The 18,018-nt window shown below is 43.0% G+C and overlaps 1 protein-coding gene across 1 annotated transcript in view; it reads right to left on the reverse strand.

The window, feature by feature from the left end:
• Positions 1–1,629: 1,629 nt before the first annotated feature.
• Positions 1,630–18,018, reverse strand: part of PAK1 (p21 protein (Cdc42/Rac)-activated kinase 1) — a 34,778-nt gene continuing 18,389 nt past the window's right edge. Inside the window, exons 8-15 of the mRNA XM_009082821.1 lie at positions 17,663–17,726; positions 16,752–16,800; positions 14,122–14,234; positions 8,534–8,651; positions 7,906–8,005; positions 5,922–6,118; positions 4,167–4,304; positions 1,630–2,376 (exon numbers count right to left, since the gene is read on the reverse strand). Coding sequence (XP_009081069.1) covers positions 2,290–2,376; positions 4,167–4,304; positions 5,922–6,118; positions 7,906–8,005; positions 8,534–8,651; positions 14,122–14,234; positions 16,752–16,800; positions 17,663–17,726 — 866 coding nt within the window. The 3' untranslated portion in view covers positions 1,630–2,289. The remainder of the gene's footprint in view (positions 2,377–4,166; positions 4,305–5,921; positions 6,119–7,905; positions 8,006–8,533; positions 8,652–14,121; positions 14,235–16,751; positions 16,801–17,662; positions 17,727–18,018) is intronic.

Consider the following 18,018-nt stretch of genomic DNA (forward strand, 5'->3'; position numbering starts at 1 on the left):
GAGATAAGTCATTTGTGTCAATCCCTTTCCATTATGCAATAGAGAATCCAGGAATCCAGAAGAGAGACTTAAAACACATACAAATAATCTTTTCTACCTTCTTTGGGGAAATTTAGCAGAAATCTTGCTGCAGAAAAATAAGCTCCTGTGCGTGCTCAGACAGGGTACATTTGCATTAAGGTTCTCATCTCAATGGGATGCAGAGGTTGGAGTGAGGATGGGAATTAAAGAGAAATTGGAGACATTAAAAACATTGTGGATCAAATTTAACCATGTGCTGTCAGAAAAAAATGTCAATTGCCAAATCTGTAAGACCAGTCATATGAGATTTTAGGTCAAGACAGATCTAGACACTAATTCTTTTCTTCGCATGTATGCTGTCTTCCAGAGGAAATACAAAGTCCTTATCAAAGGGAATTATTCAAGCATAGTGGCCTTCTATTCTGCAATCTCCATCTAAGCTCCAAGCAGAGGAGTTCATCAATAGATCATATCTCTCTCCAGGCTGGCAGCTCTGCTGTTTTGCCCAAGGAACTCATCCTTGGGTATGAGCATTGTGAGAGGCAACTTAATATTACAGGGAGATGAAGCATATATACACAAAAGGAGAGAGGCTGCAAGTTTGGGCAACAGATTTCAGCCTTCAGCCTTGTGTCAAATGGTGACCACCCTGGAGCACAAAGGATGGGAGAAGGCCCCTCAGAAGCAAAAGAGCTCACAAACCATCTACCCCCAGTAATGCTGGTGTAAGAGCTGTCATGTATTGTGGAGCTGATAGGAAAAAGACATTTGATTTAAACCCTACATGCAAGGAGGAAAGAGCTGAGCCAGCAGCAGGTCTCAGCAAGAAGGAATAAATTTTTGTGCAACACAAGTGCTTTGGAGAGTGATGTTACTCCAGAATAGGTTTAAACTCAGTAAAGCAGTACAGATTAAAGTTCCCCCAGTTATAATACACATTTTTTATCGATTTTCTGTATGTGTAAAGTTACTCCCTAGGGAGCCACTCGCTCTCCCAAAGGATTACAGAAGAAGGGGGAAGAATCAAGGTCATACCACTTCATCCAACACATTCAAGTACCTGGTGACCATACGAACAACAATCCCAAATACTTGTCTGATCGCAGTGAATGCTCCAGTTCTCCCCTAGCCTCAAGTTATGAAATGCAGCAGTCATTTTATTAAAAATCAGTATACAGTTGAACATAAGCCCAGTGTTTACAACCAATCCCTCTTTTAGTAGTTCCCAGTTTCCTGTTGTTTTGCAGACTATTAGCAACCAAAGGAAATCAGTAGCATAAAACCCCCATCATTTCAAAAATTCATGTCCCCACAACTTCAAGAAGAAAGCAGCATCCATGATCAGATTGTTTTCTATTGGATTTTCTCTAAGCAACAAGAGTTTCTGACATCATTTTGCAGGAAAATCTTGTCTTTAGAATAGTAATTGCTCTGTTTGTTTTATCACACAGGACAAGGGTGTCTCTAAGAAGCCTCAGAGCACTGATAAAATAACCCTAAAACACCTCTCTGTCCATTTTTTCCTGTGATTTACCTTCTAGAACAACAGAAACATTTGAGATTTGTTTAACTAGTCAAGAAGACACTAAAGGGGAGGGGGGACCCCAGTTCACACAATTTGGCATCCATGAATAAAGTTCACCAATGGCTGCAGGAAGCACACAGAGGCTTTCTCCATGCTCCCTCGAAGCATCCAGCAGTGCAGGGGAGATGCATATTCACACCCTCATTCCCCTCTCAGTTGTTACAGCTGTTCACATTGCTGCTGCCTGCTTCCTTCCTTCCTCAAGTCATCCAAAGCACAGAGCAGCCTCAGTGGTGGAATAGCAGCTTGGCAGAAGCAGGGAAAGACCAGCCAGCAAAAGATTTAATTTATTAAGATAAACATGGTCTAAGGCTCCACATTATTTTTAAAAATAAACACAGTAAGAAATATGAAAACAAACTGGCTTTGCTACGTGTAGGTCAGTTTCAGACGTTCTCAGAAAGATCTTCCCAACCATACAAAATATTTTCCCCTTCTCATCCCCATCACGAGGATGGAAAGACAGTTCACTATGTAAGATCAGTCATGCCCCTGTTGTGCACCCTTCCAAATCCAGTGAACGATACCTCTGCCACCCTTCAGGGCAGGTCAAAGTTTTAAGAACATCCCTGTGAAGGAACATCCCTGTGAAGAAGGAGCAGAAGGGGAGAGGGGCAGGTAATTCAGTCTCTGAAATGAACATCTAAAAGTCTTGACATGATGACTGTGTTGACTTCACCACCTTAATGGTTGTTCTTGGCTGCCTCTTTAGCTGCAATAATCAGAGGAGTCAGACTAGATAGAGGCTTTGCAATTTTCAGGAACTGATGCTAGGAAAAAACAAAAAGAGAAAGGGTTACATTTTTCAGAACATGCCCCAGAAGTCTTGTGACTATTCTAAGCATTGGCACCTAGTCCTATATGAAATCTAAGAACCTACTCTAGTCTCTGAACAGGTGAAACCAGAGACTCTGTTACTATGACAAATCTTTTGGGCTTGCCTGAAGTGATGAAGAGATTTGCACCCAACACATGCTAAATTATCCAATATTTATACATGTCCAAGATCAGGCAGAACTCAGCTAGTTCCCCAGGGAAATTATAAAGTTGCAAAATCTATAGTGAAATTCTGTGTGGAAGGAAGGTGTACTACAACAACCCATGCAATTCAAACACAAAGCACAGGGCCTTCTGCAGGGATCACCTCTCATTTCTCAGTCCCTTGTTATCACAGGTCTGGAGAAAACATTGCTTGGCCTTCTACAGATATCAGAAATTTGCAAAGCAGCTGGAATTTAGGAGAGCAGCACAGAGCTTGCAACACAGAACCATTCAGTCAGTCTCCTATACAGGGGGCTCTGTTAAGTAAAATAATACTGATAATATGAAAATACAGCTTTCATGTGAGAGCATAGGCATGTAGGGCAAGTCCACAAGCTGTTCTGAAAACAAAAAGCAACTATATCCCACAGGACTTCTTAGGACCAGAAAGGATCAGTCACCCAAGGCAACATGATTCAGAGATGGAATAAATAAAAAGTTTTTAAAAAAAATAATCAGAGGCTACAAGGTAGTTAAAAACAGGCAGAAATGTTACAGTCAAAATGTTCTCCTGCTCCAAGGAACAGCACATAACTGCTCTGTGATATTTTAGGACTGGAAAGTCCAGGAGAAAAAGTGACCTTTCAACTACCACCATTCTGCCAGCGATTAATGCTTCATTAAGTCTCAGAAGGCAGCAACATACCCAAAACTGAACACACTAGGCAAACCTGTGGAGAGAAAGGAAAGCAGAAACGGGAACTGTTTCATAGTTGAGGTTTGAGTGCTCCTGATCACAGTATTATTTTAAAAAGAGCTACATTTTTCCACCCCATGGCAAATTTGACAGAAAGAACACAGGAATCACTCCTCTCATCCATGTCAGTAAAAAAACTGGCAGCTTGGCCCTCAGCTTTCACTAGGAGTTCAGACTAAGACAACAGGTTTCCAGTGAAATATCTGAGTACAGGGTGGTGAGGCACTGCCACAGGTTGCCCAGAGAAGCTGTGGCTGTCCCTGGAAGTGTTCAAGGCCAGGCTGCATGGGGCTTTGAGCAACCTGGTCTAGTGAAAGGTGTCCCTGCCCCTGGCATGGGGAGTGAACTAGAGGATCTTTAAAGGTCTCTTCCAAACCATTCTGTGATTAAGATATCTCACAAGCTTCATTCCATCACCTCTGTAAGAAACAGCATTGGGCAAAATGTGGTAATTCCAAACTGCTGCAGTTAAAGCAAGCCACACACACTCCAAAGAGCTTTGTGATCCCTCTACCAGAAAGGAGATGGCCAGAACATCTGATAGCTAGAAGCCTTCCTGCTGTCCAAATTGGAACAAGCATGACAAGACCATGACAACACATACAGATGTCCTGGCCAGCTGTGTGAAGAAACCACGCGAATTAGGAGGCTCAGCATTTGGCAGGCCTGGAGCAGAGCTATTTTTTGAAGTTAGACACAGGACATGCTGCACAGCTCCTGCTAGTAGCCAGTACAGCACAAAAAAGGGAGCAATCATTATTATAGATTCAGGTTTGGGGATTGCATGATTGCAGTGGTCCAGTCTTGTTCCCCATCACCTACCTGTAGCAATTCTTTGGCAGAACCTCTCTTTTCCACATCCATTTCAAGACAGCGATTTAAGAAGTCTCGGAATATGGGTGAAAGCTTTTCTGGATTCTGCAGTTCTGGAGTCCCATTAGTAGCAATGAGATACAGGGCCTAATGAAAAACAAGTACCAGAGAAACAAGAGGTTGTGAAGGTTAGATGTTAGATTCCATCTCTGAATTACAGAGACACCCATTTCTTCTTTCCCTCCCCAAAGGTCAATGAGGAAGAAAAAACCTCCTTATCAGGGTGACTAGTCAATGCCTACGTTTCAGCAAGCAGAATAGCTGCCAGCCCTATTTTTTGTGCATGGGATCCAATCCTTTATTGTTTTACCCTCATAATCTGGGTTTGGATTCTGTAGCCCTCTCAAGGGATTAGGAGGGCAAAACCAACATTCCAGACCCTGTTTACATAGGGAAGTTAACTGGCATGGCTATATCAGTGCTAGACTCCTGCAATAACTATATCCTCATGGGAAGGTAACCCTGACTAAATTGGAGACGTTTTTTCTGTCAGTATTTTGCCTGAGTGCACAAGGCCTAAAAAGTGAACATGATAAAGATGCAATTGGCTCCTTACAAAAGATGTCCAGAAGACCCTTAAGCAGCTTTTAACATCCTGCAAAAACAAGCAGTTGTGTCTGCTGCTTGGGGATGAAGTGTCCACACACACACCCTCCTCTGAGAATCAAGGGACTCAGAATTCATCCATTTCAGGATTTCATGTGAGAAACTTCCTGGATGAATTTTCAAAGGAAACAGAAATCTGTCAGAGACTTGTTAATATGCAGGCCTTTTGAGCACATCACTCAACACATCACATGGGAGCAGTCTGATAGCCTGGGAATTGGCAAAGTTGCGTTAAATGAGACCAAAGTACTGTTACTTTAACTCAATGCTGTTTCTTTCCTTATACTCTTCTTTGTTGCTGTTCTTCTCTCCCAAAATCCACTTCCAGTGTAAGAGATGGAGAAAAAAGTGAAACAGAATTTTTCTATATCCCTCCAACCTGTGTAGCTGAGGGAGATGCCATAAAACTGGCTAACAGCATAAAACATGCTAACAGCATCTCCCCTTTTGTTAAAAATTAAACAAGAGAAAGACATCAGGAGGCTTAAGCCCTGTCTAAAGGCTTATTAAGCTTATAACTTTACTTGGAGCATGCAAGGAGAAACAATTTGCCAGTAGAAAAAGAGCTCCATTTACAGGACAGAATCATAGAAACATAAAATGGAGTGGGTTGGAAGGGGCCTTAAAGATCACTTAGTTCCATTCCCCCTGCCACGGGCAGGGAACATTCCACTAGAGCAAGTTGCTCAAAGTCCCATCCAGCCTGACCTAACTCAAGGAGAATTATTCCCCACTCACAGGGTACAAGGATTCAAGACATCACTGCTTTGGTGCCATCAGGTACTTTTTTTTCCTCTATCAACATCTCCAGAAAGTGGGAAATTATGAGTGTGCATGATCCAACTCATTGGAGCTGACCAGAGGGTCTGCACAGGAAGAACCCACACCTCTGCTACCCAGAGCAAACTATGGCTTTTAACTAAGACTATCTCAGTCTCCTCACTGTGACATCTAAGGAGGTCATAGGACCATACAATAGCTTGAGTTAGAAGGGGCTGCAGGTGGTGAAACTACACTGAAGGATTCAGCTGTCTCCTCTAGAGCTTAGTTTCACCAGCAGGCCTAGTGAAGACCAAAGGGCAAAAGATACTCGCTTACTCTCAGGGGGTTCTCATTGAGGTAGGGGGGCTCTCCTTCGATCATCTCGATGGCCATTATCCCCAGCGACCAGATATCCACTTTGGGCCCATATGCTTTCCGCGTCACCACTTCAGGAGCCATCCAATACGGGGTGCCCACCATGGTGCTGCGTTTGCTCTGCTCAGGAGTGATCTGGGCACAGAAGCCGAAGTCAGCTGGAAAATTAAAATAGGTTGGAAGGGAAAGAAACAGAAATCAGCAAGTTTCTCAAAAAACCCAACCCTTACTGAAGCCAGAGCTGCCATAATACTTTACTCTGCTGCACTGTCTGCTGTGTAGCTGCTGCAACTGTGAAAGGTGGTTTTGTGGCTAATACGGAGGACAGTGTTTAAAGTTAAGTTTCTAAACCTGACTCTCTGAGGCCATGAGGATTATAGAGCTGCTGACTTGTCTGTGTGAAAGATGGGGACCAGTAAACAACCATATATAGATGCTGTGACACTCAATCATGTTGCAGCACTACACAGCTGTAATACAATATGTAATATATGGTTTAAAGACCATTCTCAAGTATGTGAAAACAGAAGTTAATCCACAGTCTGATCTAGACACAACCCCCTCCAACCCACACACTGTTGTCTGGTGGTATTTTCAGTCCAAGAGATATTACTTCCACAGTAGATTATCATCCTTCAAACAGCATTTGCTTTACAGAGTAAAGAGTGTTCAGAATAAACTTAAAGTCCTTGATTTTATATTCATTATCATCTTTCAATAGAGAAAAAAATGGAGAGAATTCACACAAAGATTCCCGAGTCCTATGTCTTAATTGTATTTGACTTACTGAAAGGAAACTAATTCTGTTCTTGTGAGCCCAGCAGAATCAACACAGCAAGATGCATGGCTGATCCTGACCCCCTATGGCATTGCAGGTCTAATTTTAGGCAGAATGATGAAAATTAAACTGATTCCTAGCTGAGTTTTCATCAAGGATAAATACCAGGAAAGGACATATGGTTCACAAACAGGGCAAATTTCCAGCAGATCCAATAAGCAGCTCAGATCCAGAAGGTTACTGCATCATATCCACAGGGACTTCTCTAACTTTAAACTACAGCCTAGTACCAGCATACCATGCTCAAAGCAGTTATTCCATAAGAACTGAGCACTTTGGCCCCCATCAGCTATTCATTGCTAACACTCCAGAGATCTGACTGTACCAAAGTGCAGCCTTAGTCTATAAAGCAATTATGTGCAAAAAAACCCCACCTTCTTACTCAGCATATCTGCACTGTGTGAATTTTGAGTCATATCTGCTGTCACTGATGACAAAAATAGATTTATTTATGCCTGCTGGGTGCTAGCCAACAGAACCAACAGGAAGAGAAAGAGAGCACAATTCTGTTAAAGCTATAGGTGGAAGATAATAATTCACTGGTTTCCAGACTTATCTCTGCATGGACAACAACAAGCCCAACAGCTACCTTAGCACCCAACAGGCAGAACAGTCTCATGACTAGTGATACCACAAGGAGGAAACATTTAGAGTCCAGTCTGGATTGGTATTGTAAGATTAAATGATCTGTAGTCACACAGTTTTCAATTCTCCCTCCACTCTCCCTGCCCTCAAGTACCTGCAACATCTTCCAGACTGAAGAGACTACTCACAAATAAAGACTTCTGGCCCTACACCTTCCAATTCGGCTTCCTAGACTGGCATAGCATTAAAATACTGTATTTTTAGTTCACATAAACAGATGGCCCAAAGCTAAATGAAACCCAAGCCTCACTTTGAGTCTGGTATCAGTTCACAAGGCTTCTTGCTTGCCAATCTCCATTAAAAACAATGCTGCAAAAATATCTACAGGAACATTTATACAGCCTGTTCACCACTACAGCATCAAGCATCTCAAACACCTATCTCCCTAAAATGCCTGGTCCAGAGCAGACAACTGGCCCAGGTTGAAAGATCAAGTCATCACCAGTAATGTTCCCTGCATACTTAGTTTGACAGAGCCATCCATTCCCAGCAGGATGTTGTCACTCTTGATGTCTCTGTGAATAACTTGGTTTGAATGGAGGAATTCCAGAGCTTGGAGACACTGAAAACATGAAAATAAAAATAATTGAGATATTCTTGCTGTGCATGAAATTATTCACCAGTCACAATTAGCCAACTAAAGGACTCAACATGCATTTTCAGTAGTGAGGGTGTAGTATCTTAAGGCGTTTCATATATTCGGTATGTGCAGGGCTACAGAGAGATATCCCGCTGGGCCAGCAGCTCATAGGAGGGGGCCTTTCATATATTCAGTATGTGCAGGGTTACAGAGAGATGTCCCGCTGGGCCAGCAGCTCATAGGAGGACAAGTTAGTCCCAAAAGACCTGAAGAACAGACATAACCAAGGGGATTCCAACCCCATTTCCCACTCCAGTCCTCCCTCTAGGGTGAAACACTACACTTGCATTGGAATCATGCGTCACAGCCTCACAGGTGAAATCTATTCTCTGGAAGAATGTCGCATTAGGAAGCTGGAGACACACATTCCCATGGAGTCAGTGACAGGTCATGGAAAACCCATGTCTTATTCCCAACCACAGCTCCCTCTGAGCGTGAATGGTGCTTTACCTCCCGGCACACAGCTGCAATTTGTCCTTCATCCATGCAGGTCTCTGTCACAACATCTGTTAGGGAGCCTCCTGCCAAGTACTCCATGACCACCCAGAGCTCTTCTCCTACAAGGTAACTGAAGAACCAAAGCCAGATTTTAAAATCTGCAGGTATGAGCATGCTATAGGGGTTTAAAACTGTCTTGGAAGTGCAGAGAAACCATGAGTCATATTTAACAGTATTGGGGAACCAAGGTACTTGTGGTACTTTCTGCACATGGGAGGATCCTATCACAGCCTGAATGACTAGAGAGAAGGGTGAGTGCAGAAAGTTGAGGAAAAATGTGTTGGGAGAGCTGGCTCCAAGTCTCCTTTCCATAAAATCAAGGCTGAATTTTTCTGCCATGGACAGGTTGCAGACTAAGACAGAGACCCAACATTCCAACTCCTGCTGCCACTAGGAGAAAAGGGAAAGCTGCTAGTCAATGATGAGGTCCAAGAGGGCAGCCCAGACATTTGGCACAGAGCATAGCTTTTGAGGACTTTTGCATTGGAAGAAGTGGCTGCAGGCTGCTTCATTACTCCTGGCATCCTGCTGTCCTAAGCAACTGCATACTTTGCCTATAGAGCTCAGGGACAATCCTGGGGACACAAAGGATGGTTGCCCACAAACAACCTCAATCTTTTCTATGCTACCAAGCTAGTTTGTGTTTTTGTCTGAAAAATCCAGAACTGTTCATAAGGGCAAAGGAGAACACCTTGCTGGATGACATAGCAATTCTAAAGACTGAAAATAAAAAAAGGAAACACCCAAAAGTCAGGTCTTGTTCAATAAAGGCCTGTAGGAAGATGGGGAGAAGACAGCTGAGGTGAGAGTGAGTTTTCTTGGTCATTTGGGATAGTCTTCTCTGCTGGGAGTGTGTGTGCTCCTGTCTAGAAGTAGAAGACCTGGGGTAAAGACTTCAGCATTAACACATTTTTAAAAAACCCCAACCAAATAGAAAACAAATCCAAACCACCAACCATTTCTGCCTTTTTGGGCCCATCTGGAAGAACATCAACACAAACTTCCTTGACAGATACATCAGAATGACACATTTCTGGAGGAAGGAAGGAGTCAACAGTTTGAAAACTTACCTTCTCGCCTGTCCTCTCATTTTTCAATTAAGTGGACAGATGAGACAAGTGAGGGGACAGAGAATCTAATTAAAAGCTTCAACTGGTATTAGAGTTCATCAAGAACACATTTGCATTGCTCTGCTCTGAAACACTGATCCTACTGAAGAGTGAATTTGCTAGGAGGCAAACGCAAAAAACCCAGATAGGTTCTAGGGAACAATTAGGTAGAAAGCAGCAGTGAAGGAGAAAGAAGCGATTAAGTCTAACTTGGCGAGGAAAGCAGAAATGAGTGAGACATCACAGGAGTGGGCAAGGGGTGATTTTGACTGCCAAAGGACTCACTGACAACACCTAAGCTGATGAAAAAGATGCCACCTCCCCCAAATAATTGTGGTCTGAGCTACACCTGGGTGGCAGGAGTGTTATAGTTATGGAGAGCTTTTAACATCAGAGTCGAAGAGGGTATCTTGGTTTGGTGGGGAGGTAAAGTCTGGAGTTTTTTCACGATACAAAGCCCAAGGGCACAGGTCTATGCTCCCAGAGCAGACAGGTCTCCAACTCCACTAATGAACAGAAGCTGCTGCACTGGCATTTTTTTCCCTGGCATTACAGATAGCAGCAAAAACAGAATCGTCAGCACATCAACTCCTCCAAGTGAGAGAGGAGCAGCAGAACTGCTTTCAGAAGCATTCATGCTAACTCTGGGGGTCATTACCTTCTCTTGGGCTCTGAAAGCCACTCCATCCACACCCTTCCTACCCCTATACTACTGCTACTTCATCACTCTTGCCAAACCAGGCTCTCTCCAGATTGTATCAGCACCCTCTCAACAAATCAGTCACCCTGGACATCACAACACTTCCCTTCATCGCCAATAGCACCCTCTGCAGCCTAAATCCAGACTAAGGATGGGGGCAGAATGGGCTCCACCCTTCCTGAACGACAATCTCAGGTTCCACATGCTGATAGCAAGCTGGTATCTCACTACAGCCAAAAGGGACGGAGCCAGCCAAAAGTCATGAGCAGCCACAGGCATGTGCTAAGGCCCTGGCAACTCAATAATTGACAGATATAACACACAGGGAGGTGGAATTGTCGGTTGCTCCCTGCCAGCTGCCACCAAAAGAATGTCATTTCATGGGACTGGCTGCTACTGTGTCAGGGATCTTTACACTCTTGCCAGTTTTAGTCACTGAGCTGCCCACCATAGGCATGACTCAAACCCGCTCTCTTGGCAGTTCTGGAGGCACCACAAGGAAGTCCATACGCCCACATGCTGCTCTGCATATGTCAGACATAGCATGGTGTCACACCTTGTCACCCACAGTCACCTTCCAAAACAAGCTGGCAGTACAAAAAAGTCCCAATGAAAGTCTTTGAGGAAGAAGGAGGTGGTCTATAGCTTTCTCTTCAGCTATCTGCAAGAGCAGGTAGTGTCTGATCCTGTAAGGGATTCCTCAGCTTCCACTTACATACTGTAGAAGTTGTCAACCAGCCCTTCCTATCACAAATACCCACCAGTCAGACCCAGTCTCTTTTTATTGGGTTTGCTCAGGAGTGCAAATTCATTCATTACAGATTTTTTGCACCAGTAACATGCCTCCAACATGCAATCATGAAGTTAGTCTGGAAACAAACCAGTGTTTTCTTGCTGCATGGCTGTAATGCATCTTCAGCTTTATTCACTGACTGCCCACCCCTATTTCAGTTTGTGGTTGGGGTGAGGGTAAAAGTGGCTACCATTTATTTGTGGGTTCATTAAGTTAAGGAGAGTTCTTCAGAGAGGAAGAAACCAAAGGGCACAAGTTTGCTTTGCCTAACACTGGGCATCTGATGCCTGTGTTTAGATGCCTAAGCTTAGCAGCAGGGCTCTGAGGGCCTCTTTCATGCAGTAGAAAGAAACTGGCACCTCCAGCAGGTAACTCAGCACAAGTGGCTGCTTGTCTGCACAGAAGACTACTGTCACTGTCTTCAGAGCCAGATGCTTCTAAATTCAGCTCCCAAGTACAGCTGAATTAAATCATGTCACTACCTTAAACGTTACAGCACACCTTTGTGCAACACTGGCCACTGAGATGGCAGCAGAAAAGCTGTCTTAACCACATGCAAGTAGGCCATGAAGGTAGGAGAGGACAAAACACAGGAAACCCTTGCATAAGAGCAGGAGCTGAGACAAAAAGGAGTGAGAGAGCTGATTTATACCAATGACTAATTTGCAGCTCCCATTAGGGACTCAGAAGGGGAGACACTGTAACAAAACCACAAAGCAGAAACCAGGTCTCAGTGGTAAGCACATCCTTCCTCGTGTTTCCTTCAGTAACAGCAGAAGCCAGCAAGTGGCATCCAAATATCAGCTTAATTCAGCACTTGGGAAGCAAACAGGCACATAAGGCCAGGCACGAGGGACACAGTTCTCCAACAACAGGATCCTACAGTTGCAAAGCTGAAGTGGCATAATAGGCACAAGAACCCCCATGTTCATCCTCTTTGCTGTTCTGTCCATGTGCAGCACTCAAACAAAAGCTAATCCCTCTGAAAAAGATTAGTGAAAGTGGAGGACAAAAACAAAAGCAGCAGCTTTTGTTGCTGAAAGTTTGAACAAGACAGCAGGACGTGCAGCTATCCTGCAGCTGGGATGCACTGGCTAGACAAGGCAAGTGCATGTACTCAGCAACGTTCTCTCTAATGGGAAGAGCCTGTCTCACACAGTTTTGTCAAAACAAAGCCTCTAATCAACCAGGCGAAAATAACAGTTTCATCCTAGGTGCAAATCATAACTCTTCTTTACCACTTGTTTCATTTTACATTGGTAACATCCTTCTGCTCTTTGTAAGAAGCAGCTTTCTGCCCACCATCACTTCCCTGCACACATACCTCTTTAACAAAAAAATGTCCCTTGAACAAAATAGGTCGTTACAGCTATGCACAGAGCACAGCACCACATAAACTCAGCATCACAACTGATGTTGCAATACATCAGAAGTACTTTTTTTGGCTAAGATATTTAAAGACTGTTAAAAAAGAAATCTATTAAAGAAGCAGCTGATACGATTTTGATACACATGCAGAGCAAACAAGTGTGCAAATACTCTCCAAATATTTCCAAAAAAGATTCTAGGTCACATCCCTCAATTGCATCTTCAAAAAAATCCAATCTGCCAAGATTAAAGCCTGCAGATCACCCTATCTAGGCACACTTGACCCTACAATAAGCTCAACCTGTAGTTCACGAGAACTGCTATATTCAGATGTTGAGTGCAGCAGACTGAAAATCTTGCTGCAGTTCGACTGGAACTAGCCATTTGTTTAACAGATTAATCACATAGGCTTGTCACAATGCACCACTGTTACGTTGATGGTGAATTCAAGCCACCATGCAATGCTTTTGACTGTTGGGCTTCAGTATCAGAATCATAGAATGGTCTGGATTTGAAGAGACCTTAAAGATCACCTTGTTCCAAACCCCCTGCCATGGGCAGGGGCACCTTCCATTAGACCAGAGATGTTGTGGCTGCCCCATCCCTGGAAGCATTCAAGGCCATGTTGGATGGGTCTCTGAGTAACCTGTTCTGTTCCAGTGCCACCCTCACAGTAAGGAATTTCTTCCTTACACCTAATCTAAATCTGCCCTCTTTTAGTTTAAAATTATTCCCCCTTGTCCTATCACTATCTGCCTGCATAAAATCACTCTCCCTAGTTTTTAAAAGCCCCCTTTAAGTACTGGAAGGCTGTGTTGAGGTCTCCCAGACCTTGTATTATGTGTCACATCGTTCACCCTCATTACTGTTATACTACTGTGCAAAAACCTGTGGCCTAATCTAAATCTGCCCTCTTTTAGTTTAAAATTATTCCCCCTTGTCCTATCACTATCTGCCTGCATAAAATCACTCTCCCTAGTTTTTAAAAGCCCCCTTTAAGTACTGGAAGGCTGTGTTGAGGTCTCCCAGACCTTGTATTATGTGTCACATCGTTCACCCTCATTACTGTTATACTACTGTGCAAAAACCTGTGGACAGTCACAGGGACAAGACTACAATGTAACCCTGGAAGGAGTTTGCTCCTCTGCCAGAAGAACATCAGCATTGCTCAGTGAAAGAGGAAAGAAGAGGCAAAAAATAGATATAACACAGTTCAAACTCTTTCTACTTCTCCTCTAATAGCAGGATGGAAACAAACAGGAAGTCTGTTGGGTCAAATTTGGCAAAGGAGAAAGATGAAAAATAGAGGCCTGAACAATACTGCTAGTGCCTTTGCTGCCAGCATCTCTAAAGAGAGTCAGGCGTCCTATTAATCCTGATTCAGATACCTGTTTCTCCTAGCTGTGGAAAGAGACCACCCACCAAGCCACCCACAACCCTACAATGCCACATGCATTAAGCAGTGCAAGGCTGTCCTACACCTGCATTAAGCTGAGCCAGGAACACTTAAGACACTGACAAAGAAGTGTTTTCCAGAGTCCCTTTGTGAACCCTTCAAATGCTGACATACCTGTCCAAGTAGTTGACGATGTTGGAGTTTTTGTTTTCCCTCATCACAAGGATTTCATTAATAATCAATTCTTTTTTGGGCTGCTGCTGCAAATTCATCTGTTTGATTGCAACCTGCAGTGAAGAGAGACCAAGCAAAGCATTATTACAGGAATGGCCCCAAAACCTGCTAGTACCAGTCGATTTAGTCCCACATTCATGTGAAGGAGGGAAACACTTTCATCATGGGATGCTCTGTCATTTCATAACTCTGCAAGCTCCTGCAGCCAGTCTATTTCCACACATACTTAATGCCACCAAGGACAAGGAAAATTACCATTTTCATACTGGACCTTCATGTTACAGTTGGATAGCCATCTCCATCTACAGTGTCTTGGTAACGAGGAACAGATCCCCTTACTCTGGTATGGACTGATATGTCAAAAACTATTTATTTCTTGAAAGATAATAATAATGATAATTAAGATAATTTTATTTTGAATTGGATGTTTCTGGATTTTTTTGGGTACTTTTTTCCTGCTCCCACGCAAATTTCTGCTTCTACAAATCTACAGGAGGGCGGGTAAATAACACAGCCTGAGTTTAGTACTTCAAGGCAGTAATTCTTTTGTCACAGCAAGACCTGGGGGAAAGAAGCACCAGTGTTTAGATAAAAGACTGAAAATAAGTGAATTGGAGTCAGCTTTATCCCCAGTCATAACTGAAGGGCAATAGTGATGGATTTGTCAGTTGTAGCCTTTTGGTTTAGTGCTTTCTGCCTGCTATATGTGCAGACAGCAGGAAGGTTACAACATGTTCTTAACTCCTGTACTCAAGTTTCCATACTACCAGTACTTAGTGAGAGCACCTGGCCCTCAGACAAGCCTTCAAATTAGTAAGCCTACTCAGAACAGCTGGAGGCAGAAATACTTCATAGATGTTACAACTCAACTGTCTTTGGTACAATATTTAGGCAAAGGGAATGAAATGCAATTATGCCTTTACAAAACTGCTACTTGCAGAGAAGGAGGCCTAGGTGCATGGATGGGTGCCAGCAACTCCAGTAACTCACAAAAGTAAGGATTAGAAGAAACAAGCCACAGTGTGTCAATACAGATGGATACAATTAGAATTTTGATAGTATAGTGGGGAGACTACAGAAAAATCCCAATATATGAGAAGGCAGGAGCAGACAGACACCATGCTGTTTTTCACAGCATTCATGAGGGTTGCCAAACAGTACTTAAAGAAGACAAAACCAAAAACCCCATGCTGCTCTTTGTGCAAGACCAGAGAGGAGAATGAAAGATGAAGAAGTGAGGGAAGGCGTTTTATGCAGATAAAGAAATCCCAGTCCAATACTGAGGGAGCTTCAGAGAGGCTCCTGTACTTCCTCACTCCTGCTCAGAGGCAGATGGTCCAAGTGCATATGGGGGCATTTTCCTCATCTGTCACATGCATCAGATAATAAACAAAATCATCAAAATAAACAGCTGTAGTTATACTACATAGCCATCATCAGTGAAAATCTTCAGTATTATTTACACTGGGAACTGCCCAAGGCTACTATATAGTGCAAAATAAAGGAGTTATCCCTCCAGTGTTTCCAAAATGTGCTGCCATTCACTGAGCTCCTGAGTTCAGTGAGCTTCACAAAAAAGGAACAAGTCAACAACATAACAAGGTTACAGCGATCCCAAATAAAAATTTAAAAATCCAGGGCCAGATCACACTCGTGTAATGGGGATGATTTAAGTCTGTTGTAATGCAAGAGTTCAAATGTTCACATGGGAGCTGCCACAGGGGTCCAGAATGAAAGCAAAAAGCCATCAAAGGAGTTTCTTCTCCTATAAAATCTGACATTGTTTCAAAATAAACACATCATCCCTTCCTCAGAGGCTGCAATTGAATTGTATTGATTCTTCAGGAACTGAAAAAGGGGGTGAAGGAGTTTCAGCAAAAAGCACAATTATGAAATTTATTGGTGGATTACACTGACATTGTACAAATGCTAAGTAGACATGCATTGTTGCAGACTTCCATAAATACATTTGGAGTAATGCATACACTTTCATCTTTTAAAAAAAATCTTCTATCTAGCAATAAAGGTTTCCAGAGATGCTGCATATCCATCACTAGTAATTTATTATGCAGGCAATAAGCATGGAACTTTTCAATATTTGGGGGAAGGGGGATGGGTTAAAGACAGACATCCCTTGTCTCTCATTTCAAGGGCAGAAAGCAAGTGGGCAGAGGGTGGGAGAGGAAATGCAAGTCAACTAGTATAAGTGTAAGAAGCAAAGGAGTAGAGGGCATATAAAAGACATATATGGAGACAGGCAGCAATCTTAGGGATGAAGCAAGAAACTTCTACTGAGGAACTCCCCAGTCTAAACATCTGCTTCTAGCCTTTGCAGTCACAGAGGGAATCTTTATAAGTATGAAATGTTTCAGGAATCAAAACTTGGGAAACAATTTTTTCCAGTTCTCTGCTCAGACCACTTAGCTGTGCCTCATTAGTAAGTAAATAAAGACCTCATTAAAAATAAGATGTCATGAATCCCTGAAAGACAGTCTTTATTTTGTAGCATCAACTTAAACTTTTAGGTCACAATCCAAAGTCCACTGCTGTAGTATTCTGGCAGCACTTACCTCCTGTCCCGTAGCTACATCTATTGCTGTGTAAACCGTACCTGAGGCTCTAAACAAAAGAGAGAATTAAAAAATCCACCTATTAGTGCCTCATAGCAAGACTGACAGCTTAATACACACCCCTTCCTACTTGTCTCTCAGTCCCATTCCTTTTCATGCAATAGTATCAGTGGTAAATATTTCTGAGCCAAGACTGCTGTTGGAGCAGAAGCCAGAAAATTTATGGGGAATAAAGCTCCTAATAAGGGACACTACAGTCATCTAAACCAGCCACTTAGTATGGCTTGTAGGACTGTGAGTTGGTCCCATTTTAAGTGGCATGACTGAACTGCCCAGGCTTGCAGACTACCCAACTAGATAACAGAGCAGATAGAATCAGCTAAAGTAAACAAATGTGGCATTTGTAGTGAGGGAAACAGGCATTTGAGCCTCAGCACATGGAGCTGACAGCAGATCTCAGTGATTTGCACTGATTTGCCTCACTGTAGTCTCTCCTACAATCCCTACTTTTCTCCTACCCTGCTTAGAGGGGCACAGCACACGCTTCGAGGAGAGATGATTCAGAAGCAAATCTGTAATTTGAAGATTATCTTGCAGTTCTTTCCCCTATTTATAATGATACTGTGATGCTGATCATCTAATGATGTATTTTCTCATATTAAAACACAATCACACAGAAAAACAGTCCCTGTGACTTTGCCAGGAAAGGAAAAATTGCTGAGGGGAATGCAGAACCCAATGAACCCAAAAATAACGCAGCAAACAAAAAAAAAAAGAAAAGAGATAAACAACCAAAGAAAAACTTTCCAAAGTTTCACCAACAGCTTTTCCAGCGAACTAACATAGTCTGGCTTCAGTGCTTCCTTCTCAGTGTAAGGAAAGGTATAGAAAAAAAGAAGCATAATACTAACCCTTGTCCAATCTTCTCAAAATTCGTGTACTTCTTTTTCGGATCACCCACACTCACAATACTTCCTACACAAAAGAAAAAAACAAACCAAGAGGATTTTCAAGTACTTTTTCAGACACCTGTAAGGACCAACTGTAAAAGCAATCCCGTGACCACAGCAGGCTCTGCCTCATGAACCACTCATCAGAAATCCAGAGGCACACAAACACCAAGGAAGTCCTCGGTTATTTACACACATACCAGCTGCAGCATTCCCCTCTGGCAGGAACTTCCCTTCAGAAATGGTGGGACACGGACATTAAGAACATCTAATCTTCACGAGCATCCAGTGTCTGCATACTGCTAGGCACAGGATGG

The sequence above is a fragment of the Acanthisitta chloris genome, unplaced genomic scaffold (genome assembly GCF_000695815.1).
Source record: "Acanthisitta chloris isolate BGI_N310 unplaced genomic scaffold, ASM69581v1 scaffold229, whole genome shotgun sequence".
NCBI lineage: Eukaryota > Metazoa > Chordata > Aves > Passeriformes > Acanthisittidae > Acanthisitta > Acanthisitta chloris.